The sequence below is a fragment of the Salvelinus fontinalis genome, chromosome 42, assembly GCF_029448725.1.
Source record: "Salvelinus fontinalis isolate EN_2023a chromosome 42, ASM2944872v1, whole genome shotgun sequence".
Classification (NCBI taxonomy): domain Eukaryota; kingdom Metazoa; phylum Chordata; class Actinopteri; order Salmoniformes; family Salmonidae; genus Salvelinus; species Salvelinus fontinalis.
In genome coordinates, this window is record NC_074706.1 from 17,502,306 (window position 1) to 17,525,236 (window position 22,931).

At 48.3% G+C, this 22,931-nt stretch overlaps 2 protein-coding genes across 3 annotated transcripts in view; both read left to right on the forward strand.

The window, feature by feature from the left end:
* LOC129841379 (sorbin and SH3 domain-containing protein 2-like) overlaps window positions 1-15,197 on the forward strand; it is an 85,765-nt gene extending 70,568 nt beyond the window's left edge. Inside the window, exons 18-26 of one of the 2 annotated variants that reach the window (XM_055909628.1) lie at window positions 401-2,200; window positions 3,475-3,557; window positions 4,035-4,132; window positions 4,922-5,036; window positions 5,440-5,568; window positions 5,722-5,922; window positions 10,085-10,122; window positions 10,558-10,664; window positions 12,191-15,197. In XM_055909628.1, coding sequence (XP_055765603.1) covers window positions 401-2,200; window positions 3,475-3,557; window positions 4,035-4,132; window positions 4,922-5,036; window positions 5,440-5,568; window positions 5,722-5,922; window positions 10,085-10,122; window positions 10,558-10,664; window positions 12,191-12,252 — 2,633 coding nt within the window. In that variant the 3' untranslated portion in view covers window positions 12,253-15,197. The other variant, XM_055909627.1, reaches the window with a different exon arrangement.
* A 1,252-nt stretch (window positions 15,198-16,449) lies between these two features.
* The window catches only part of LOC129841380 (PDZ and LIM domain protein 3-like), a 29,554-nt gene continuing 23,072 nt past the window's right edge, over window positions 16,450-22,931 (forward strand). The window contains exon 1 of the mRNA XM_055909629.1: window positions 16,450-17,076. Within this exon, the coding sequence (XP_055765604.1) occupies window positions 16,810-17,076 (267 nt within the window). The 5' untranslated portion in view covers window positions 16,450-16,809. The remainder of the gene's footprint in view (window positions 17,077-22,931) is intronic.

Here is a 22,931-nt window from a genome sequence, read left to right on the forward strand (position 1 = left end):
ATTTAACAAGTGACGTCAATAAGGGTTCATAGCTTTCACCTGGATTCACCTGGATCAGTTATAGAAAGAGCAGGTGTTCTTAATGTTTTGTGTACAGTATATCGTGAAAAGGATGTGAGATGTGTATTGTAAATCCCCCCCGTCTCTCTCTCCACCATTGTGCTCTGTGATTGGCACAATGGAACTGATGTTCAAGTGCTCTGTTTTAGCCTCTCTCTCGTTCTCACCCTCTCTCCACCATTGCATGATGAAGGCTACAGAATGTTCAAGTGCTCTGTTATAGCGTCTATTTCTCCCTCTCTATTTCTTTCTCTCTATTCCTCTCGCTCTCTTCGCGGTTAATATCCTCTCCTCTTTTCCCCTCTACCACGCTGCTCTGGTTTATGGGATCGTCTGAAAGGTGGGGGCGCGTGCGGCATGACCTGCTCCCCCCGTTTGAGCTCTTCCCCGGGCCCGTACCTCCGCTCCCCTCTCTCCCCCGTGCCCTCCAACCTCGCCAACCCGGGGGCCGCCTCCGCGCCCCTCGAGCGCGTCGCCTGCTTCAAGAATGGCTGGCAGACGCGGCGGCAGGACGCCGAGACATGGAGCAGCGCCGAAGACGCGCCGCCCTCGCCCGCAAAGCTGAGGTCGCGTAGCTGTGACAACCTGCTCAACGACGGGCCCCCGGGCGGGCACAAGGCTACCCGTTCGGAGAGCGCCGGGTCACTGGTATTCGACAACCCATTGGGGCAAACCGCATCGTCCTCTACCCGCTCCTTGCCTCGCCCGCACCGGCGACGTGCCCACGACGCGCCAGGCTTCCTGAAGCTCTACCGCAAGATGCACCACATCGACCGCGCCCAGCTGCTGCCCTCTGACGTCATCCGCTCGGTCCGTGCCCGCATCCTGGAGCTGGAGCGCCAGCCGCACCTCTTCCCCCGAAAACTCTCCCCCTGGGGGCCGTCGTGGGGCCTGGAGGTCCCTCGCGATACGGTGCCAACGCGCATCTCCACATACGAGCAACTCATCCAGAAGTCCAAGTCCATGCCCGACTTGGGAGATAGCGAGGTCCCGTCTGGCACAACCACGCCCGGCGGGTCATCGTCCCGCGCCAGTAGTAGTGGGGGAGGAGGCGGCGGGGGCAGGGAGACACCCGGGTACCCCAAACGCCGTTTCTCCATTGAGTCTCTGCTAGAAGAGGACATTAACAACGGGAATGGGAACGGGACGTCCCATCACGCTCACCAGGGGGCAAGGAGCCCGCCCGAGGGTCAGCCCCGCCTCGCCCTGGACCCCCACGATTTCCCCGACCCCCTCGTTTATCGACGGGCCGCTGTCCCGGGGGCTGAGTACTCTGAGTCTGAGCAAGATGCAGCCGCCTCAGACCTCAGTGACTTTGTCCAAGTCGAAGGATCCTCCTTCTGCAGCGAGAGTGACTTCGACCACTGCTCGCTCACCTCGTCAGTCGAGAGCTTCTACGGCCCCTCCTCCCACCACCACCTTCGCCACCACCACAGCCACCACAACCCCAGTCATCAGTCTCTCGGTCAGGGTCAGGGCTACCAGCACCGTCACCTCATCAGCTCGTGTAAAGGACGCTGCCCGGCCTCCAACACCCGCTTCACCACCATGCTGCGCCACGAGCGGGAGCGGGCCCGCCAGGATCTCCGGCAGAAACCCCCCCAGACACAGCAAACCAGACACGGGGGAAGGGGCGGGGACCACCATGCTCTACCCCCCTCGTCACAAGCAGCCCAAACCCAGCAGGGGATGTCCAAGCTGGCCTTCCTCGTCAGTCCCGTGCCTTTCCGGAGGAAAAAGGGTGATTCTCCACCCACTTCGAGAAGAAGTAGTGGAGGTCGAAGTACCAGGCCCAAGTCTAAAGAAGCCGTCTATAAAGCTTTGGATGCGGCCTTGAGGGATATCTACGAACACATCCAAGCGGAGCGAGGCCGGAGCGGCGCTAGGCTACCAGACGATGGCATCCTTCGGAGGCTACTGGCTGAGATCCTCCCGGATGTGCCCGAGAGGAGCTCCTCGTTACGGGGGCAGAGGGGGAGTCGCAAGGGGGGTCCCTCGAACGCCTCGTACCCCGACGGGAGTCCGAACGTGTACGGCTCGTCGCCGTGGCTACAGTCGCCGCTAAGTGCCTGTTACAGTCGTCATACCGACGCCTCCAATAATGACAACTATGGAGAGGAGCCAGGCAACGGCAATGCAGGTGGAGAATACACACACACATACATACACACACAGTACACACACACACAGTACACACACCAGCCCTAAGTCCCTCTCCCTCCTCAACTCCCCCAGTACTGCCTGCCTGCGACCACCTCCCTCCTACCAGTCACTGTGCTCCAGCAATGGGCCAATGAACAGAGCTGAGGTTAAAGAAGCCCTGTTCCTATTGGCTCATCCTCAAGACACCCAGGGACCGCATGCTTCCTCTTCATTCCCTTATATGGTTAAATGATTTTGTTGTTGACTGTATTTGGTTCCCTATTATTTAGAGATGTATCGGCCCATCCATGGCTAGGTTTGGTTGTGTTATTGTTGGCGTGTATCTCTTTTTGCTGTATTGTTTCCCTCCCCTTTGTTACGTGCCTTGTTACGTTGAACCACTTGTATTTATGATTTTGTTATGGATGGTTTATCAATTGGATTGAAATATTTTTGAAATGTACAGTGAGCTCAAAGTATTGGGACAGTGGCACCATTTTTGCTGTTTGTCAGACCATGAGACATCCCGATATGGACGATTTATCAATTGGATAATTATATTTTTGGAATGTCCAGTGATTTCTAAGTATTGGGACAGTGACAAATGAACAAAATTGTCACTGTCCCAATACTTCTGGAGCTCCCTGTATGTGCCTGCTGGTATAAATGACTTATCCTTCTGTTCTATTCTGTTCAAATGTACTGTTCCGGTTTTGTCACGTGCATGCTTTTCCTTTCAATCATACTGTGCTACACTATCCAAACCATGTGTTTACCCCGAAATGGAAATAAAATGCATTTTAATTCATTCATTATTTGATTTAGTCATTTCCTGCCCGACACTCATTTCCTGGATGACGTCACTACCCTGAATGATACCATTACGTATACCAACGTGGTTTACTCGGGGAGGCCGCAACGCTACAGAACGCTAAGACACAGAATATATTGAATAGAACGGACATTCCTCTTGTAATCGTGGAGAATAGATACTTGTGTCAGCTCTATAGTGTTGCATGTCCACCTGCGCATTTCACCCTTCTGAATCCTCCCATGGGAAATGTGACGAATAGAGCCAACATGATATTCTGCGTAAAAGACCATCATGTCAGTTTCTGCACAATACATTTCTATCTGAGCATGCTGTAGCGGTTTCGCCCTTCTGAACGTGCCTCCTGGCGTCGCTGTGCATGTGTCGTCCCATCGCCATGGTAACACTGTTTTGTTGACCCTGCCGATAACCCCTGACCCCTGTGCTGTTCCCCCTCACAGAGCAGGATGCCTCCAGGGGGTACAACACAACCACCAGCGACGGGGGAAGGGGGCAGACCAGACGAGCCACCCCGGACAGAGAGGTAGCCAAACCAGAACTTTGATTTTTCCAGACTAACTTTGAGGCCCCAATAGCCGAGTGATGAATGAGACTTGGAAGTATAGCATCGCGAGACTAGCTAAACCAGTACATCCCAGTGTTTCCCATGGATTCTTTATTTTCCTGGCAGGGCACATTAAATCTGCAACATTTTCAATTGAAGCCACATTCTTTTAGGTGGGGTCCAAAGAGCTAGACACCCCCCGTCTATTCAGTTCTAGGGGAAACACTGGTACTCCTATTTAGAAGATGTATTGTATTTTTAACATGCTATTACACCACTGGCCCAAAGGAGTGGTTTTCACCTCTACCTAGTTGTTGATTGATTCAAGAAGAATTGTTTCACTGTCCTGATAAGCTTTACACGTCAACATAATTGTATCATATCTGGTAACACAAGACTGCTCTCTCCCCTTTCTCTATGTACCTCTCTCCCTCTCTCTCATCTCCATCTGCATAGGTCTCCCATAAGCAGATGACCCAACTCATTCTCTTCTCTCTCCTCCATCAGAAACAGCCTGCCAGAGCTATATATGACTTTAAGGCACAGACTGCTAAGTGAGTAGAGCGGCTGAACGCAATGAGGAGATACAGGGACCTTGGCGTGTGCTGCACTGGTTTGGACACATGTAGGCTGGGCACGCGCGGCGCTTGAAACAGACAGTCCGCTTTTCTTTGAGGGGGCCAGTTATGGGCAATAACCTCATAATCGTTATCTCCAGCCCATTCCAGTGTCTACAAGTGAATTTTGTATTTATTTTTAATCAAAAAGATAAATTGTTTTTCTAGGACTCTACCTCATATTTTTTTACTATGTAACGTGGAAAATTGCTTTGTTCACATACTGTACTATAGACACTGGTACGGTGCAGTGGGTAATTCATTTTAGGTTAAAAAGCAGTGACTTGCTTACCTTCACATCCGCCTGCTTAATCATATCCCGACCTTTAAAGGCATGCATGGACGAGTGTCGCTGCCATTGCTCTTCATACTAAAATGGTGCTTGTCTCTTAGACATCCAGCTTGCCTCCCACAATGTTCCGGCTTAATACGCCTAGAGTTGGGGCTCGAGACTACTTCCTGGCTGGTTAACAATGTCACATTGACGATTCCATATGACTCAATGCGTGTACCCTTATAACACAGTGCTGCCGTCACCTGGGTTTTGGGCTTCATTCCTGCGTGGGCCACATATAATTAATACATGTCATTGGTAGCCCAGTCCTGGACTGAAAAGCAATTTCAATCGAGATCCTTTTGGTTCAGGACTATGCTTCATCTGGGAAACCGGCCCATAGAGACAGGTGTTTGGGGGTTTAAGAAGCATCTTGTGACGGGTTGTTTCAGAGAGCTGACGTTCAAGAAGGGCGACGCGGTCAACATCATCAGACAGATCGACAGCAACTGGTACGAGGGAGAGCACCGCGGACGACTGGGCATCTTCCCCATCTCCTACATAGAGGTAGAGCACATTGAGTGTGTGTGGGGTGAAAGGGAAGTGGGGATACCTAGTCAACTGAATGCGTTCAACCCGAAATGTCTTCCGCATTTAACCCTACCCCTCTGAATCAGCTGAGTTGTTGTTGTTGGGGGGTTAACAGCCTTGCTCAAGGCAGATTTTTCCACCTTGCCGTCTTTGGGGATTTGAACCAGTGACCTTTCGGTTACTGGCCCAACTCTCTTTAACAGCTGGGCTACCTGTCGCCCACCTCTGTGTGTGTGTTTCAGATGATAATGATTGTGTTGTGTGTGTGTGTGTGTGTGTGTATCACCCAGTTTGCAGTTTAATTGATTACTTCTCTGACCTATGCTTTCCCCGCGCTTTCTCCAAACACACACACACACACACACACACACACACACAGAAGATGGCGTTGCCAGAGAAGCAGCAGCCGATCAGGCCTCCTCCACCAGCACACGTCAGAGAGATCGGGGAGGGGGTGGCCCGGTACAATTTCAACGCTGACACTAACGTGGAGCTGTCCCTCCGCAAGGTGAGGAGTGTGTGTGTGTGTGCATGTTGGTGCATGATTCAATGCGCATGTCTGTTCACTGAAGTGTCTCAAATTCCCGTGTTTGTGTGCGTTGATATGCACATATATTTGTGCGTCTGTCCGTGTGTGTTCACCTGCGTATACAATCTGCAGGGTGAGCGGGTAGTCTTGCTGAGACAGGTGGACCAGAACTGGTACGAGGGGAAGATCCCAGACACCACCAAGCAGGGCATTTTCCCCGTGGCCTACATAGACATAGTCAAACGCTCGCCATCCAAGAGCCCCGCCCCCTCCCACCAACCAGACCCACACGGCTACCCCAGCAACAGGACACAGGGCTCCACGCCCGCCAAGGTAGGGACAGAAGAAGAAGAATGATTTTATTAGTCCAGAAAAGACTGGAAATGTTGTCTTCTGCTCCAGTATACAATACACACATTAGGCTGAAGCAGAGGGGAGGCACAGTGCAGCGCCCAATGAGCAGGTCACTTGTTACAGTATTTAGTCACCAGTGGAGGCTGGTGAAAGGGAGGATGGCTCATGGTAATGGCTGGAACAGGTGTTTGATAGGGTTCTGTTCTACCTATTACAATGAGCCCGTCCTCTGATTTTCAAAGTTACTCCAGCCACGTGTTATCTGGTGCAGGGTGAAGTTGCCCTTTAGACGCTGATCTTGGGTCAGTTTAGCATTTCTCCCACTAATGACTAAGGTTAGGATTGGGGGAGGGGAAGCTGATCCTAGATCTGTAACTAGTGTTATACACTTCCAAACACTATTCAGTCAGGGGAGGCGTGTCCCAAACTGGAGTAAGCCAATTGTGACCGTGTGTTTTGGCAGATTTGAATTCTGTTTTTTTTTTTATGTCCGTGAGCAACAAGTTGCCCCGCTGTGTATGATGATGTCATATCGCTGAAGCCACCTTTTAAGTCTGAATCACTCAACCCCCAAAAATATATATACTATAATAAGCTCTTTTTCCATCAGCAGTTGTCACAGTGCATTAAAGATACCCAGCCTAAAACCCCAAAGAGCAAGCAAGTCTTGTCAAGTCTTTTCCTAAGCGCTGTAAATGTGTTAGGGATCCTACTACCTCCCATTTAAGAAAGCTACATATGTACCATGCCATCTCAAGTAGCTGTCGACATGCTGTGGCTTAAAGGTGAAGTCATGTCCACCCAAAAGGGATAGCATCACAATGCTAATTGGGATATTGAGTGTGGATTACAGTTCCTCCTTGTCCACAGACTGCTTTCACGGTAAGGAAACAAATACCTAAATATGTCAAATCTCCGTACTCTCCCTTTAACGGAGAGGCTTTCACACAAGTGGACCCAGACGCATGTAGAACATGTTGAGCCTGGTGAAATATGTGTATGTGCTAGAGAATGAAATGAGATGGAGAGAGGGTACTGTTGGGTTTGGATGGCAGAGGGACTAGCAGTGTGGACGAGTTTGTGTGCATCTCCTCTTTCCCTCAGTCCCTCACACCTTCTCCACTCCTGGTGTGTAAGTTTCCTCTTTTATACCCCTTCTCTCTCTCTTTCTCTCCCTCCCTCCGGAGCCATTCGACAGCTCTACCACCCCCCCTTCCCTCCATCACCACCACCCTCCTCGCTCCACGCCCCCCTCACCCCACACCCCTCCTGTGAAGACCCAGCTTCTGCAGGCCGTCACCGGCGATTGGCTTGCCCTCGGCCCCCCCTCCTCCAATAGCCCCGTACCACCCACGCCGTACCCCATCCCCCCGAGCCGCCTCCCTTTCCTGGAAGCTCAAGAACAGAGGGCCAGCCCTCCCGCGCCGCCAAAACGAGGGCTCACCCCTCCGCCCCGAAACGCATCCAGTCGTCTCGCTGCCTCCATCCCGGCTGTCAAGCAGTGGCTGTTTGACTTAGACTCCCCCCCCTCAGCCCCTCCTTTCTCTCCGCCCCCTCCTCCTGACTCCTCCTCTCCCTCCGCCTCCCCCGTGCCCGACACCTTCCTGGGATGCCTCAAAGAGAGGGGCCTAAGAGACAGTGAAGAGAACAAACCACTGTCCCTAGCAGGCAGAGGGGGGTTCTTCTGCGCTGAACCCGAGCCGGCGGACACGCACGCAGATTTGTTGCCATGGTACAGGTCAAGTGCTCAGCCAGTATCCCTAGAACTAGAAACAGAACCCCCGTCTCTTCAGGAGCAAGTGGAAGATCCCTATGATCAGTTGTTGTCTATGATCCTGGATCAGCCCATGTGTGACGAAGACGGGGGGGAGGTTCTCAGGCCGGCCGTGGAACCCCCGCACGTGGCACTGACCAACAAATCACAGAGCAGGGTTAGGCTCGAGACGGAGTTTCATAGGCCCGTGACTACACAGCCCATGTCCATCACGCAGGACAGCCAATCAAAAAGGGTGAATAGGAGGACGGCGGGTTCTCAGAGGCCGATGACATTGTACATTGAGGAAGGGGAGGAAGCTATAGGAGGGGAAGAAGAGGAGGAGGAAGAAGAAGAAGACTGTGGTACTATAACTGTCCACAGAGAGGGACTGAAAACAAAGGTAGCGCATGAAGTGTGGACCAGGTTTCAGAGTCCGTTGAAGCATACGCACATGCTTGCTAACACCTAACCCGAGCCAGTTCCAAGCAGTTTTACACAGTTTGATAATACATTTAAGATGTACTTATTATGATTAAAAAGACCTGGTTAACCAGGGCTTGGATATATGGAGGCTTTTCAGTCATGAATTGAAATGGAATTGACCCTAAACCCCTGTAGTTTCACATCTTGCCTTTTCTGGCTCATGTTTACTTGATTATGCAGAATAATGCTTCAATAATGAACCTCCATTTTGGAATGGTGATTCAGCTCGAGGTTTGACGCTGGGTGTGATTGGTGTCACATTTTCCTTCCCTTCCCAGGCTGATGTCTATCCTTCCCGCTGTCACAGCACTCTGTGCAACCCGGCACAGTTAGATCCCATCACCCTCCTCCCTCCCCCCGTCTCTCCTCCCTCCTCACCATCCCCCGCTTTTTACTCTGCCTCACAACCAGCTGAAGCCCTGGCTATCTCTTCTTCCTCTCCTACACTGTCCCGTCTTTCTCCCCCTCCCCCAATCCCCCTCTCCTCCTCGCCACAGATTGTGCCACCCTGCTCTCCTCCCCCCACTTCCCTCATCTCTACCTCTCACCTCTCCTCTCCTTCACCCTCCTCTGCACTTCTCACCTCTCCGCCTCCCACCACCTCACCCCTCCCTACCTCCCACCCATCCTCTACTCCTCCTCCCCCCACTTCTCCCACCCCTCTCTCTTCCTCCCTTTTGGCCTCACATCAGCCCATCCCACCCCTGGTCTCCCCTGCTCCCCCCCATCCCTCTCCTCCGACCTCCCCCATCCCTGACGCACAACAGGCGCTCCCTTCCTCCCCTCCCCCCTCTTCTCCACCTCCTCCTCCTCTCCCTTCCTCTCCCTCCCCTCCGCTCGTACCTTTTCCAGAGCCTAGGTCTCCTAAGATCAAGGTAAAAGACACTGCAGGTGCTCATATTGTGCTACAACAACTTATAAGAAACGCTAACTCAAATGAACCCTGACGGACTGTGTGTGTGTGTTGTGCCCTAATAAATTTTTATGAATCACCTGTTGGACCAGTGAAGTGTGTGTGCGGCTGTGTGATAACGCTGCGTAATTAGCAGCATGTTGGACATCTGGTGGCAGATGCCCATATGCTCCGTGTTAATATGAGAGAGTGCCACTGTGTACCTAGGTGAGCTTCTTTTAGATGTATTGTGTGTAGCCTATAAGAGGTGTATAAATCACCTCTACTGTATAAACGGTGTATGCCTTTGTATGCATGGGAAGACAGCCCTTGGCTACAGCATGAGTGCTCAGTAGTTTGCAACCAAATTGTCTTTGTGTCAAATGACAACGTATTCCCTATATAATGCTCTAACCTTTACCTTTGCAACACAAAATGGCGCATTATATAGGGAACAGGGTGTCCTTTGGGACAATACCAGTGATTCTCTGTGGTCAAAATGGCTGCTCTTGTTCTTTCTGAAAATGGAGGCTGACGGCCGTCTGTCTTGTTGTTGTTGTTGTCGCATTTCTGGTTCTTTCAGCCTCCTTTTAAGCACGACCTCCTCGCGGTCGACGGTAAACCCCCCCGTAGCCCCGTCGCGACCCGAAGGTCCTGTCTGTCACCTGTTAGAGGTCGAAGGGTAGGGGCGTGACACTAGCAGCTGTGCATTGTGGGGAATGTAGTCTTTGTTCTCTAATAATACCCTGTTGGTTACCCCTGGATTTCAGTGCATGATATTGTTTGACCACATTGTAGTGCATTTGTTTCGTTGTGGGGGATTGAACATTGAGATTGGGTGTGTTTTTTTGTGGATTTGGGGGTTTATTTGATTCTGTTCTCATCTGAAAGGGGAATGGAGCCAAATGATAAGTGTGCCTCTCAAAGCAGTGGATTTATATCAACACCATCAACTGTTTGTCACGCTGTACTTATTTCTCTCTCTCTCTCTCTCTGTCTCTCTGTCTCAGAGGTTTGTGCAGGATTCGCTCCATGGTGGAGGAGACCTGTAAGTAACAGTAGAATCTCGATCATTGACACAACAATAATATTCTTATCATAGGACTGTAGCAATGTGGGTTATATTTCCATGGTTGTGGCCCCATCGGTCGTTCTTGTAATCATCAATATCTTCAGCAACATCATCTCAGATGTTCTATGTTACATTTATTTCATTTGAGCATAGCCCCCTTATCACTTGTACAAATCAGCATTATCATCAACATACATTTTACCTGACACTCTTATTCAGAGCAATTCGAGTTAAGTGCCTTTCTCAAGGGCACATTTTTCACCGAGTCGTCTCTGGGATTCGAACCAGCGACCTTTCGTTTACGGGTCCAATTAACCGCTAGGCTACCTGCCTACATCAACATTGATCTTATCACAAAGCTATAGCGGTGTGGGCCACGTTTCTCACACAGCCCTGGTTGTGTCCCCCCAGGTTCCAGGCCCTGTACAACTATCTGCCCCGTAACGAGGACGAGCTGGAGCTGAAGGAGGGGGACGTCGTGGACGTCATGGAGAAGTGCGACGACGGCTGGTTTGTCGGTAAGAGAGGAGAATAAGAACTTCACCTTTTCCTCACAGGATCGCAGTACTTGATTGTTGAAAAGCAAAGCTGTTGTTATCTATCCAGTCATGACAGAAGATCGGAAACAGTTTCACGGTTAAGGAGGATCGAAGGGTGCATTTTTGGAGACCAACGCTCTGGTAGGCTGTAGTAGAGGGTTCTTCAACCCTGTTCCTAGAGAGCTACCCTCCTGTAGGTTTTTTGCTCCAACCTCAGTTGTGACTAACCTGATTCATCTCATCAACCAGCTAATTATTAGAATCAGGTGTGCTAGATTAGGATTGGAGTGAACCTAGAGGACTGTAGCTCTGCAGGAACAGAGTTGGAGAGCCCTGCAGTTAGTAGATTTGCAGCAGTGGATACTGAATCGCATTTATGTTCAACTCGTATCCCACTCTCACCAGTAGGTGGTGCTCGAGTTCCTTGTGTGATCTACTGCCTGTGCCCCGAGTACAACACACGGCAGCTCCATCCTGAAACAACCGCTATCCTATAGGCACTTAGGGCGTACATCTCAAAGACTTTGATAAGGATAAGAAATGTGGTAATAGTCTGACAGACAAGCAGGAATTTCTGCCACATTACTTAGATCTATGCAGTCCTCTCAGATTTACAAATGCCTAGGAGCTATGGGGAAGTGCCTAGGGAGTAGGGTCTAGGGGAAGTGTCTAGGGGAAGGGGCTAGGGGAAGGGGCTAGGGGAAGTGACTAGGGGAAGGGGCTTGGGGAAAGGGCTAGGGTTTAGGGGCTAGGGGAAGTGACTCGGAGCTAGCGGAAGAGTCTAGGGGCTAGGGGAAGTGACTAGGAGCTAGGGGAAGGGGCTAGGGGAGGTGCCTAGGGTTTAGGGGCTAGGGGAAGTGACTCGGGGCTAGGGGAAGTGCCTAGGGAGTAAGAGTTGTTTCAGAACAGGGCCTTCCTCTCCCACTCTGAAATGTCCACTTAATCCATTTTGACCACTCAGCATGATACCAAATGGTGATATTACCACTAAAGACTGGTTGCACTGAGAATTAATTTGACCCCTCACTTCTAGGTCCTTGTATTTCCTTCCTTCCTCAAAGTCCAGCCATGTTGCAATGAGATTTTCAAGGGGCCTCTGTGAAATCTTGCCAATTAGCTCGACGAGATCTTTCATTTCCTGATTACATTGCAGTCTGGTAGGAATGACAGACAGCTTCTGAAAAATAAACTTTGGTTTGAATGTAGTCTTGGGTTTATTTTAACGGAGCAGGGAATCATTTGTGTTTTTTGCAATATTTGAATACACTATTTAAAACAGCAATTCTTTGGATAGTTCCCTCTGCGTAGAAGAACCACTGAAATTCTAGAATCAATCACTTCGAGTGGGCTACAGTATGTAAATGGACACATTTCATTGTTGATTATTATTAGCCTTTATTAAACACATTCTATTTTACAATTACGACCTATAAGGATGTTTTAACGTCACCGTGGGTGTCTACATAGTGGAAAATTGGCATCTCTGTTTTTGTGTTTTTGCAAAGGGACTTCCCGACGGAGCAAGCAGTTTGGAACCTTTCCAGGAAACTACGTCAAGAAGCTATAATGATGAATCCGGTCCACCCCCACACCCTCCTTACTTGGACCCTTCCATCTCTAGCACAACTCATATTGGACACAACCAACCCGGAGTAAAGTTGCCCCCAGACACTGATTTGGGTCAGTTTTGCACTTTCCCCACCGATGGTTAAGGTTAAGATTTGGGGGAGGTGGAGCTGACCCTAGGATGACCCCACTACGTCGGGTCATCCAAGAAGCCTTGCCCAAGCATGTGTGACAACGTCACAACAAATATTTTGTTTTAGCTCTAACTAGCCAACTCTAAAGGAGACTATTCCACCAATTAAACAATTATTTTATAAATGATCGAGAAGCGGTAGAAGAGATCCATACTTTTGAATTCCTGTCACCTCAGATACTGAAGGAATGGTAGCCAAACAAGATGGCCAGCTTTAAGTGTTGACATCTGCTCTTATTTGATTTATTAGATATATTTTAACCCATTGATAAGTTGATTGTGTAACATTCAGAAAGGTCAAATATGGTAAAGATAAGAGTTAAAGATGCCAAGTAAACTGCCACTCAGGATTGCCTTGACGTCATCATGTCAGCCATCTTGGTTTTGGACATGTTTTTTTCCCCCTTTTTCCTCAGTGTTAAATCAATACAGAACCCCCCCCCCCCTTAAGTGTATTATCTGTAATAGGGGGGCAGGTTGGTATTTTCAGAGCAGTATATTGTCATAGGACATTGCAACACATTTCAATGTTTAATCCTTTGGCAAATGCTCTTATCCACAGCAACTTTCAATAAGCAACATGAAGCAACCACAGCGTTATTAGTAAAAAATCTTCTTCATAAATGTTATACACCAACACAGGAACACTCACCTATTTCCCCCAGTGAAAATGATGACGCTGTCTAATGCATGATGCCCAAAGGGTTGCTGGGAACCACGGGATAGGGTAAGAAATGTTTGGAGGCAAATGCATTGATATTGAAAGCGTATAAATATATTTGCAGAGCCTTCTATTTGCACCGGAAGGCTCTGGATATCTGCCTTCTATGGGCCTACAGTCAATTCCAGTTTCTCATTATAGTGTTTGCGAACTCTTATACGAGTTATTTCATATGTGGAAGTGGCAATATTTTATTTAGCCCTTCTGTTTGAACAATTACAGTACATTTTGTACTTTAGATGGGAAATAATATTTATAGATTTGGGATTTTATTGATCGGTGGACTTGGCGTTTTATCCGAGTACGCTACGGATTTTACAAGTGAGAGCTACATTGGATTGTCGACAGGGCTTTAGGAGTTTGATACCGTTGGAAAAACAAATGCAAAAGCAACACGTTTTCCCACTTTTCTTGTATGTAAAGATATTTATAATGGGAAAAGTATTGAATATTGAGAGGACGTCATTTAGATGTCTCCGTCCATAAATATAACTCTGGATAGAGCAACATAAGTTTCTCAGCTTACTTTGTGTTCTTTCGTCTAGTGGAAGTGGCCTAAGGTAAAGTGTGCTTTTGGCTAATTTCAACCACAGCAAATCCCCGTGTCATGTTTAAGATAACGAGACAATAGCCTAAATTTGTTCCCAGTCAAGTCTGACATTTACTTTTGTCAATATACAACAAACCTTCAGGTGTCGACAATAATACAACCCTCCTTTTTGAAATGGTGTTATTTTATTCTATGACGAGGTTTTCTTATTAAGATCGCTGTTGAATACTGTATTAGGAATTACATAGCTAATGTTGTCGCCACATTCATTGCCTTTGTCCAAATGGGATGTTTTACTATACTCTAAATTAATATAATCAGATAAGCGGCGTAATTGAATTATACAGTTATCTTCCTGGAGTATTTTTTTTCTCTCTAGATAATTCTGACGGTGACCTTTTTACTGTCCGGAATGAATGAAACGAGTAGTGTCAATGCAATAGCTTGTAACAATGTATTTGAATAACATTTGTTAGGCATACTTTTTGTGTTAAATGAATGTGATTTTAAGAATTTATTTTGCCTTTCTTTTTTTCGTGTGTAAAGAAGTATCTATTCACATAGGAAGGACACTGACCGCAGAACAATTGTTTAAGCACCTTAATATGTAATTACTTTATTTTTGGTTTCTGTCTTTGGTTGGTTTTGTTCTCGTTTATTTTTCTCACCATCCCCTTTTCATTCACACTTCCCTGGGTCGTGTTCATTAGGGACCAAACAGAAGAAAACTGACTACCTGGACATGTCCAATAAAAAATGCAAATGTTCGTGTTCTGTTGCAAACGTTTCCCGTTGCTATCCCTAATGAACACGACCCTGGCATGTGAGAGCACTGCGTGTCTGTTGGTGCTGTTTTTTGTACGTCTTTTGTATGGAGCTGTAAATCGATGACATGATCCACTTGCTTTATAAACTCTTATTTTCTCACCCACCATCTGTTTGGGTTGCCTTTTCTCTTCTCACTTTTTCACACCACCTTTTCCTACATCCACCTCAATCACCCCAAACAGCCATACAGTATGCAAAAAAAAACCAGAAAGAAAACATTTATAGTGGGTTACACTACTTTAAGGTGCTCTTTATGAAGGGTACCTTAGTGCAAAGTGGTACCTTGTAGTGTTACCAGGGATACCCGCTCTGGAGAACAAAATGGAGTATAAGGGAATGTACGTTACCCATAATTGAATAAGGATAGAATGTAATGTTTTAAATATTTCTAGTCTGCCTTTGCTACCACTTTCGGGGACTTTAAAAGTTTTGGACTGACGACGTGGACTTTTGGAGGATCCCCGTCTCAGATTGGAGTTGTGTATATTGAATCAGAAATGGGGGGCTACAAGTGCAGATTCTTAGCTTTGTCCAAATGTGAACTCAAGTGGATGACATTGCAATGACATTCTTATAACAAGTCTTTCTACAAGTCTTTCTGCTTTCATTTACAATTTTGTTTCGTACTATATTCCTAATAAATTCTGCCTGATACTTTCTGTATTTTTCTCTCTTTGGAAAGTCTGATAACTGACGGACTCCTTTTCTCACTGGTGTGACAACATGGTTATACAGTAGTTAAGTTCTGGTGTGGTCCACGTAGGAATGACTGTATGCAATTAAGCTGTATGTATCCCAAAAAAAAAACATTTGCCCCAGGATACTTCAACTGGTGACTAGCAGGGAGGATAAAGACAAAGGAGCCCTCTGTTGCTGGGTAAATCTGATGGATTTATTGACGGGAAAAACAAACAATAGGGCTTATGTTTCGGCATAAATCGTCTCCATCGGAGCCTTTTGTTTAAGCTGGGCTGTAGCGCGTTTGGGTATGCCTGTTTACTATTGGTAAACTGTGTGTATATTCCAGGAAAGGTTAAAGTTCACGCTGCTCCAATATGTTTTGGACTGTATTGTTGGACCAAGACAATCTCAAGTATTCTATGTGAGGTAGGTACGTATCTGGAGACGTGTGTGTGTACACTCCTTCTACAGACACACACCATCCCAGACATCCTTTATTTGTGTAGGAGTCAGCTCCTTCCTAAAACCTGCCCCCATGGCAACTGTACAAACAAACCCGGACTGATACGTCTTGAGGAAGGTATGTTAGCCGTTTCAGGAGATCGACACCGAAGGGAGAATGAACGACTTTAATGTCATCATAATTGGGCTTATTTAAAAAAAAAAAAAATGGCCATCCATTGTTTTGATTGGCTTTCTTCCTCCCCATACACATTATGGAAACAGACTTCATGCACAGAGGGAGGGCTGACAACTTGATAATAGGGTAGCTTGTCTTGCTTCAATGCTTACTGTGCGTTTACATTGTTGTCATGCATATATACACATAAGAACTGCTTGTGTTTTGACGGATGACTTAATTGCATTAGATATTTTTGTAACTTTCTGTGAGGAGTGCGAGAGATGAAGAAAAATTGCCTCCACTAATGGTTATGCAAACACCTCTGACCTCGTTTCTGTTAAACACTCACGAGAGCCGAGTGTGTGTGAGTGAAACGTTAAGAACTGAATGGAGATTGGTTCGTGTCCAAATCACACAAACAGAAAAAATAACGAGAGATCTCAAATTAAATGAAGAGCGCGAAAGAGAGGCGGGAGGAGAGCTCTGGGCTCGCTAAAGATCAATAGGCCCTGGAATGCTGCTGCGCCTGGGGGGCCCCCAGGGCCTGCGTGAGGAGCTGCGCCTGCAGACCAAATAAGGGCAGGAGCAGCCGGACAAGAGTGTCAGCCTGAGTGCGGAGTGGGGCCCCAGTCAGGCTCCGAGGCAACCCGGGGACGAGGAGAGACGAGTGGGCTGCACGCTCAGACACTGGCCTACCTCCACTCTTCCCCTGGATGTTCACAGGTGGAGCAAGAGAGCGAGACAATGCTGGAGAAGGATGACGCTACATGAGTTGGCTGAGTTCAAGCGTAACAGGTACAGTATCATGTTCAGAAAGAGCGAAAGAGCTGCTACGTCCGAGAAGGAGGGGGAGAGAGAAAGTGATAGAGCGCGAGACCAAACAGAAGTAAAGGAACACGGGAGTAAGTGTCGCCAGGAAAAAGAGTGAGAGGGAGAACTGCCTCTGGTCCTGAGTCGGGGCCAATGACTTCACTCAGGGGGTGGGGTCCCCCCCCCCACCACCACCCCTCCGCTAGTTTAAAAGGGTACATGAGTAAGTCGTCCCGCTGCTCTGTTTCTGAGAACCCGGCTGTGTTTGGGACACACACCAGTGTACTTCCAGCTACAGGAACAGAGACAAGGGACAAAGAGGGGGACATGCCACTGGACATTGTCCTAAAGGGCCCGGCCCCGTGGGGGTTCCGACTGACCGGCGGCAAGGACTTCAACCAGCCCCTCACCATCTCCAGGGTAAGAGTACCTGATACTTTTAGACTGAAAAGACTGACAATGGTTGGGTGATGGTGTGTTTACAGTATGTTTTGCATGTGTGATGTATGTCCGAGCATCTTTGAGTGGGCCTGGTGCCAGGTGTTTGTGTGGGTGAGGAGGAGGCAGTAGTAGGGAGGTGTGTGTGTGTCTTCCTACACAGAACACAAATGGTCAGATATACTCAACCGTTCCACCATTGTATTCTGTGTGTAGGGGATTATGTTGATCCGCTCTGTCTTAGCCTATGGTGTGCGTGTGTCTCTCACCCCCCCATCCCCCCCTTCTCTCTCTTACTGCCGGCATACTTGGCTCACCTTCCCTTTAACCTCTTGTCTCAGTTAAATAGCTGTGCTAGGATGAGAAACAGCAGGGAAGAGCTCTGTGTATTCGACCAGACTGACCATAAGAGTAATACTGCCTAAAGTCTGCGTCCCAAATGGCAACATACAGTACGCACTACTTTTGACCCGGGCCCATAGAAATCTCATCAAAAGCAGTTCACCATAAAGGGAATAGGAGGCCATTTGGACACGCACAGTCTCAGCCATTCCCTAACAGCCCAGATACTTACAGTGAAAGACTACTGGATTGGGAATGTGTGTTTTGGGTTGTGATAAACCGTGATACATCAGGGGTTTTTCTATATGGTGGAAGGCTGCGCGGCTGGGGGAACACACACACACACACACACACACCTGTGTTCCAGTAAATATCTGCAGCTTAGTTTGAAATAGCTGTTTGCATCATCTACTAGGACACACACACACACACACAGCAGCTGAATGAACGCAGGCTGCTGGGAATGGGTTAATAGCTGGTGACCAAAGTGCAGTCTCCTGGGTAGGCATCTAGGTGGAGTTATTCAGAGAATGCCCATTTAGCTCAAGTTAAGTCATTAAACTCTATGTGTGTGGGAGAGATCGTCATGTTGTTTGTGTTAACATTGTGTGTTTGTTTGTCTGTCTGTGAGTGTGTGTATATGTTGGAGTTTTGTATTTTAACGTTGGCAAGGTTGTGTGTGTGTGTGTGTGTGTGTGTGTGTGTGTGTGTGGTGTGTGTGTAACCATAGGAGTATCAGTAATCCCTGTCGTGTATCTAAGTTTAGGCCTGGCACCAGGGCCGGGAGCTAAAAGAGTTACCGGTGAGATCTGTGAATCATCGGCCCCTAATGGAGACTACACACCTGTTGTGTGAGCAGAGAACCCGCAAGCTGATGAAGGGGAGGGAGGCTGGCGAGAGAGAGGGGCAAAAACCGGGGTCTCGCCCATGATATCAGACAAGTGTTTATTATTAAACACCTTTTCAAAGGCACCGCAGGTAGCTGATGCCCCTAACCACAGATCTAGGGTCAGATTACCCTATCCCCAAGCCTAACCTTAACCATCATGGGGATGAAGTACAATCTGACTCCATTCGTTGTGTTTCAATATTTGTCCTTGATTGATTTAAATCTCCTCATGTACCCTCGACCCTGTCCGTGTGTGCCTTTGTGTGTTCACGTATCCCTTCACCATCCACCCACTAGACAAGCTCTCATCACTTTACTCCTAACCTCTCACAAAGCAGTCGTTGATCGAAAGCTTCTTAAATCCTCTCTACGTGGTCTTATTAGCTCTCGTTCAAGGGGCTGTTCACTTGTAATGAGATTTAGCCACTGGCACATTCCTCTCGCTCGCAGAGCTTGAACCCCGACCTCGACCTTGTCTCAGCCATGTCTTCCCAGGCCATTTTTTGTTTAAAAAAAAAAAAAACATCCCCTTCTACGGTTGGTTTTTGTTTCCAAGTGAAAGCGTAAACTAAACATTATTAATTGACGTCCATTGCCCGGTTCCAGTAAACGAGGGACACCAGGACGTATGACGAGTGATGTTTAAATTAGCTGCGGTCGTGCATGTTTGGCTGGGACTGGAAGCTGAGTAGGGAAGAAACTAGGGTTTGTTTTCAGTAGTGTGTGTGTACCGCATAGCAAAATGAAAATGAGGGCTTCTTATTGGACAAGTTGTGGTAGTAGCTCCCTGTTTCAAACCATTGCTTTCTCCCTGCTGAACACAACCCAGGGGTCCATCCATGCAGGAGACTTTTGGAGCCGCTCCCAATTCGCCTCCTAGCCCTCCTTTTGGCCCAGATCTGAAGAGTCTGGATAGGTTCCAGTGTAGTGGAGGAGCTTCCACCATATTGATTTCACCTTACAGATCTGCAAACATTTAAAAGGCCAAATGAAGGGTTAGGGAGCGATTTGGGACTGACTGTTGGAATGGTTAGGAGAGTAGTAAAAATGATGCACGCCACAGGGTTGTCAAGGGCAGATGGTTGTCAAGGAAAATGCCAAAGTTTTTCAATCGTGTAAATCACTCATGTTCCCTCCACATCCCATGACTCTCTCATCCTGGGTTATTTATAGGCCCGTGATCCAAGCTTCGATGTAACGTCTCCCCTGTGAGGGCTACAACGTTGCATCTGTGGAGCCTTAAACGCAATATGGTTCTCTTCCACCGGAGAGGAAAACCCATCAGAGAGAGAGAGAGCGAATGAGAGAGAGAAATATTGCAAGGGGTGAGAGAGAGAGGGAGACACACAGAAAAGAGAGCATTTGAAGTAAATGGCCGAAAAATAGGGAGAGTATTTGAAGATAAAACCCTGGCTACTTTTGAGGTTTAAACTTCAATTGCTCTCTCGCTCTCTTTCTCTCTCTTTCTCTCTCTCTACTTTTACGATTCTCTCCCGTATGTTACTCGTTACAACTTATAAAACCCAATCATTTCCGCCCGGCTAGTGTCCGTATTCCATCTGTATACTGTCAATCGGCAGAACGAAACACGTGTTTACTTCGTCCGAAATAAACGGTTTGCACGAGCTCAAATACCAGCGAGGGCAAATGACTTTATAGCAGAGAGAGAGGTTTACCTCCTGACTTTATACACAGAGCGCTTTCAACCATGTACTCTGGAGGCCAGGACACTGTCAAGTAGACGGGCTACTAAAACAAACTGCAAACTCCCAGCAAATGTATATTTCAAATTCTGCAACAAAATCTACTTTTGAGTTGGCGTTTTGGTATTGCTTCTTAATTTGTATGAACACAAATAGCATATAGTTGGGTTGTTGTGCACAAAATTCAGCAACCCTATCAACATGTTGCCATAGGGTAATTTCATGGACAACCTTCTCCCAAATCTATATGCAACGTTGTGGCAACGAAGTGTTAGGAGGAAATAGAATCAATGCTTTTATTAGAGGTTCTATAGACCAGAAGTGCTTAAAGGTGGTCTACTTCACTAGAAGTGGGCCTACAGTTAACCAAACGTATCAATTAGGCCCAAAGAGGTTTGTTCAACTACAATCAGTCAGATAGATGATGAGGTGGCGCTGATATAGAGCAGGCCATGTTTGTGTGACTACGAAACCACACAAAAATGGCACACATTTCTGCCTGGCTAATAGTAGATTACTAACAGCAGCATGCACCCGATTCTTACTGATCTCTCTCTGTCTCCGTCTCTCTCTGTCTCTCTCTCTGTCTCTCTCTGTCTCTCTCTCTCTGTCTCTCTCTGTCTCCGTCTCTCTCTGTCTCTCTCTCTCTGTCTCTCTCTGTCTCTCTCTGTCTCTCTCTGTCTCTCTCTGTCTCTCTCTGTCTCTCTCTCTCTGTCTCTCTCTGTCTCCGTCTCTCTCTGTCTCTCTCTGTCTCTCTCTGTCTCTCTCTCTCTGTCTCTCTCTGTCTCCGTCTCTCTCTGTCTCTCTCTGTCTCTCTCTGTCTCTCTCTGTCTCTCTCTCTCTGTCTCTCTCTGTCTCCGTCTCTCTCTGTCTCTCTCTGTCTCTCTCTGTCTCTCTCTGTCTCTCTCTCTCTGTCTCTCTCTGTCTCCGTCTCTCTCTGTCTCTCTCTGTCTCTCTCTGTCTCTCTCTGTCTCTCTCTGTCTCTCTCTGTCTCTCTCTCTCTGTCTCTCTCTGTCTCCGTCTCTCTCTGTCTCTCTCTGTCTCTCTCTGTCTCTCTCTGTCTCTCTCTGTCTCTCTCTGTCTCTCTCTGTCTCTCTCTGTCTCTCTCTGTCTCTCTCTGTCTCTCTCTGTCTCTCTCTGTCTCTCTCTCTCTGTCTCTCTCTGTCTCTCTCTCTCTGTCTCTCTCTGTCTCCGTCTCTCTCTCTCTGTCTCTCTCTGTCTCCGTCTCTCTCTCTCTGTCTCTCTCTGTCTCCGTCTCTCTCTCTCTGTCTCCGTCTCTCTCTCTCCGTCTCTGTCTCTCTCTGTCTCTCTCTGTCTCTCTCTCTCTGTCTCCGTCTCTCTCTCTCCGTCTCTCTCTCTCTGTCTCTCTCTCTCCGTCTCTGTCTCTCTCTGTCTCTCTCTGTCTCTCTCTCTCTGTCTCCGTCTCTCTGTCTCTCTCTGTCTCCGACTCCTCTCTCTGTCTCCGTCTCTATGTCTCCGTCTCTCTGTCTCCGTCTCTCTGTCTCTGTCTCTCTCTGTCTCCGACTCCTCTCTCTGTCTCCGTCTCTCTCTCTCTCTCTCTCTGTCTCCGACTCCTCTCTCTGTCTCCGTCTCTCTCTGTCTCTCTCTGTCTCCGTCTCTCTCTGTCTCTCTCTGTCTCTGTCTCTCTCTGTCTCTCTCTGTCTCTCTCTCTCTGTCTCTCTCTGTCTCCGTCTCTCTCTGTCTCTCTCTGTCTCTCTCTGTCTCTCTCTGTCTCTCTCTCTCTGTCTCTCTCTGTCTCCGTCTCTCTCTGTCTCTCTCTGTCTCTCTCTGTCTCTCTCTGTCTCTCTCTGTCTCTCTCTCTCTGTCTCTCTCTGTCTCCGTCTCTCTCTGTCTCTCTCTGTCTCTCTCTGTCTCTCTCTGTCTCTCTCTGTCTCTCTCTCTCTGTCTCTCTCTGTCTCCGTCTCTCTCTGTCTCTCTGTCTCTCTCTGTCTCTCTCTGTCTCTCTCTGTCTCTCTCTCTCTGTCTCTCTCTGTCTCCGTCTCTCTCTCTCTGTCTCTCTCTGTCTCCGTCTCTCTCTCTCTGTCTCTCTCTGTCTCCGTCTCTCTCTCTCTGTCTCCGTCTCTCTCTCTCCGTCTCTGTCTCTCTCTGTCTCTCTCTGTCTCTCTCTCTCTGTCTCCGTCTCTCTCTCTCCGTCTCTCTCTCTCTGTCTCTCTCTCTCTGTCTCCGTCTCTCTGTCTCTCTCTGTCTCCGACTCCTCTCTCTGTCTCCGTCTCTCTGTCTCTCTCTGTCTCCGACTCCTCTCTCTGTCTCCGTCTCTCTGTCTCCGTCTCTCTGTCTCCGTCTCTCTGTCTCCGTCTCTCTGTCTCTGTCTCTCTCTGTCTCCGACTCCTCTCTCTGTCTCCGTCTCTCTCTCTCTGTCTCTCTCTGTCTCCGACTCCTCTCTCTGTCTCCGTCTCTCTCTGTCTCTCTCTGTCTCCGTCTCTCTCTGTCTCTCTCTGTCTCCGTCTCTCTGTCTCCGTCTCTCTCTGTCTCTCTCTGTCTCCGTCTCTCTCTCTCTGTCTCCGTCTCTCTCTCTCTGTCTCCGTCTCTCTCTCTCTGTCTCCGTCTCTCTGTCTCTCTCTGTCTCCGACTCCTCTCTCTATCTCCGTCTCTCTGTCTCCGTCTCTCTGTCTCCGTCTCTCTGTCTCTGTCTCTCTCTGTCTCCGACTCCTCTCTCTGTCTCCGTCTCTCTCTCTCTGTCTCTCTCTGTCTCCGACTCCTCTCTCTGTCTCCGTCTCTCTCTGTCTCTCTCTGTCTCCGTCTCTCTCTCTCTGTCTCCGTCTCTCTCTCTCTGTCTCCGTCTCTCTCTGTCTCTCTCTGTCTCCGTCTCTCTCTCTCTGTCTCCGTCTCTCTCTCTCTGTCTCCGTCTCTCTCTGTCTCTCTCTGTCTCCGACTCCTCTCTC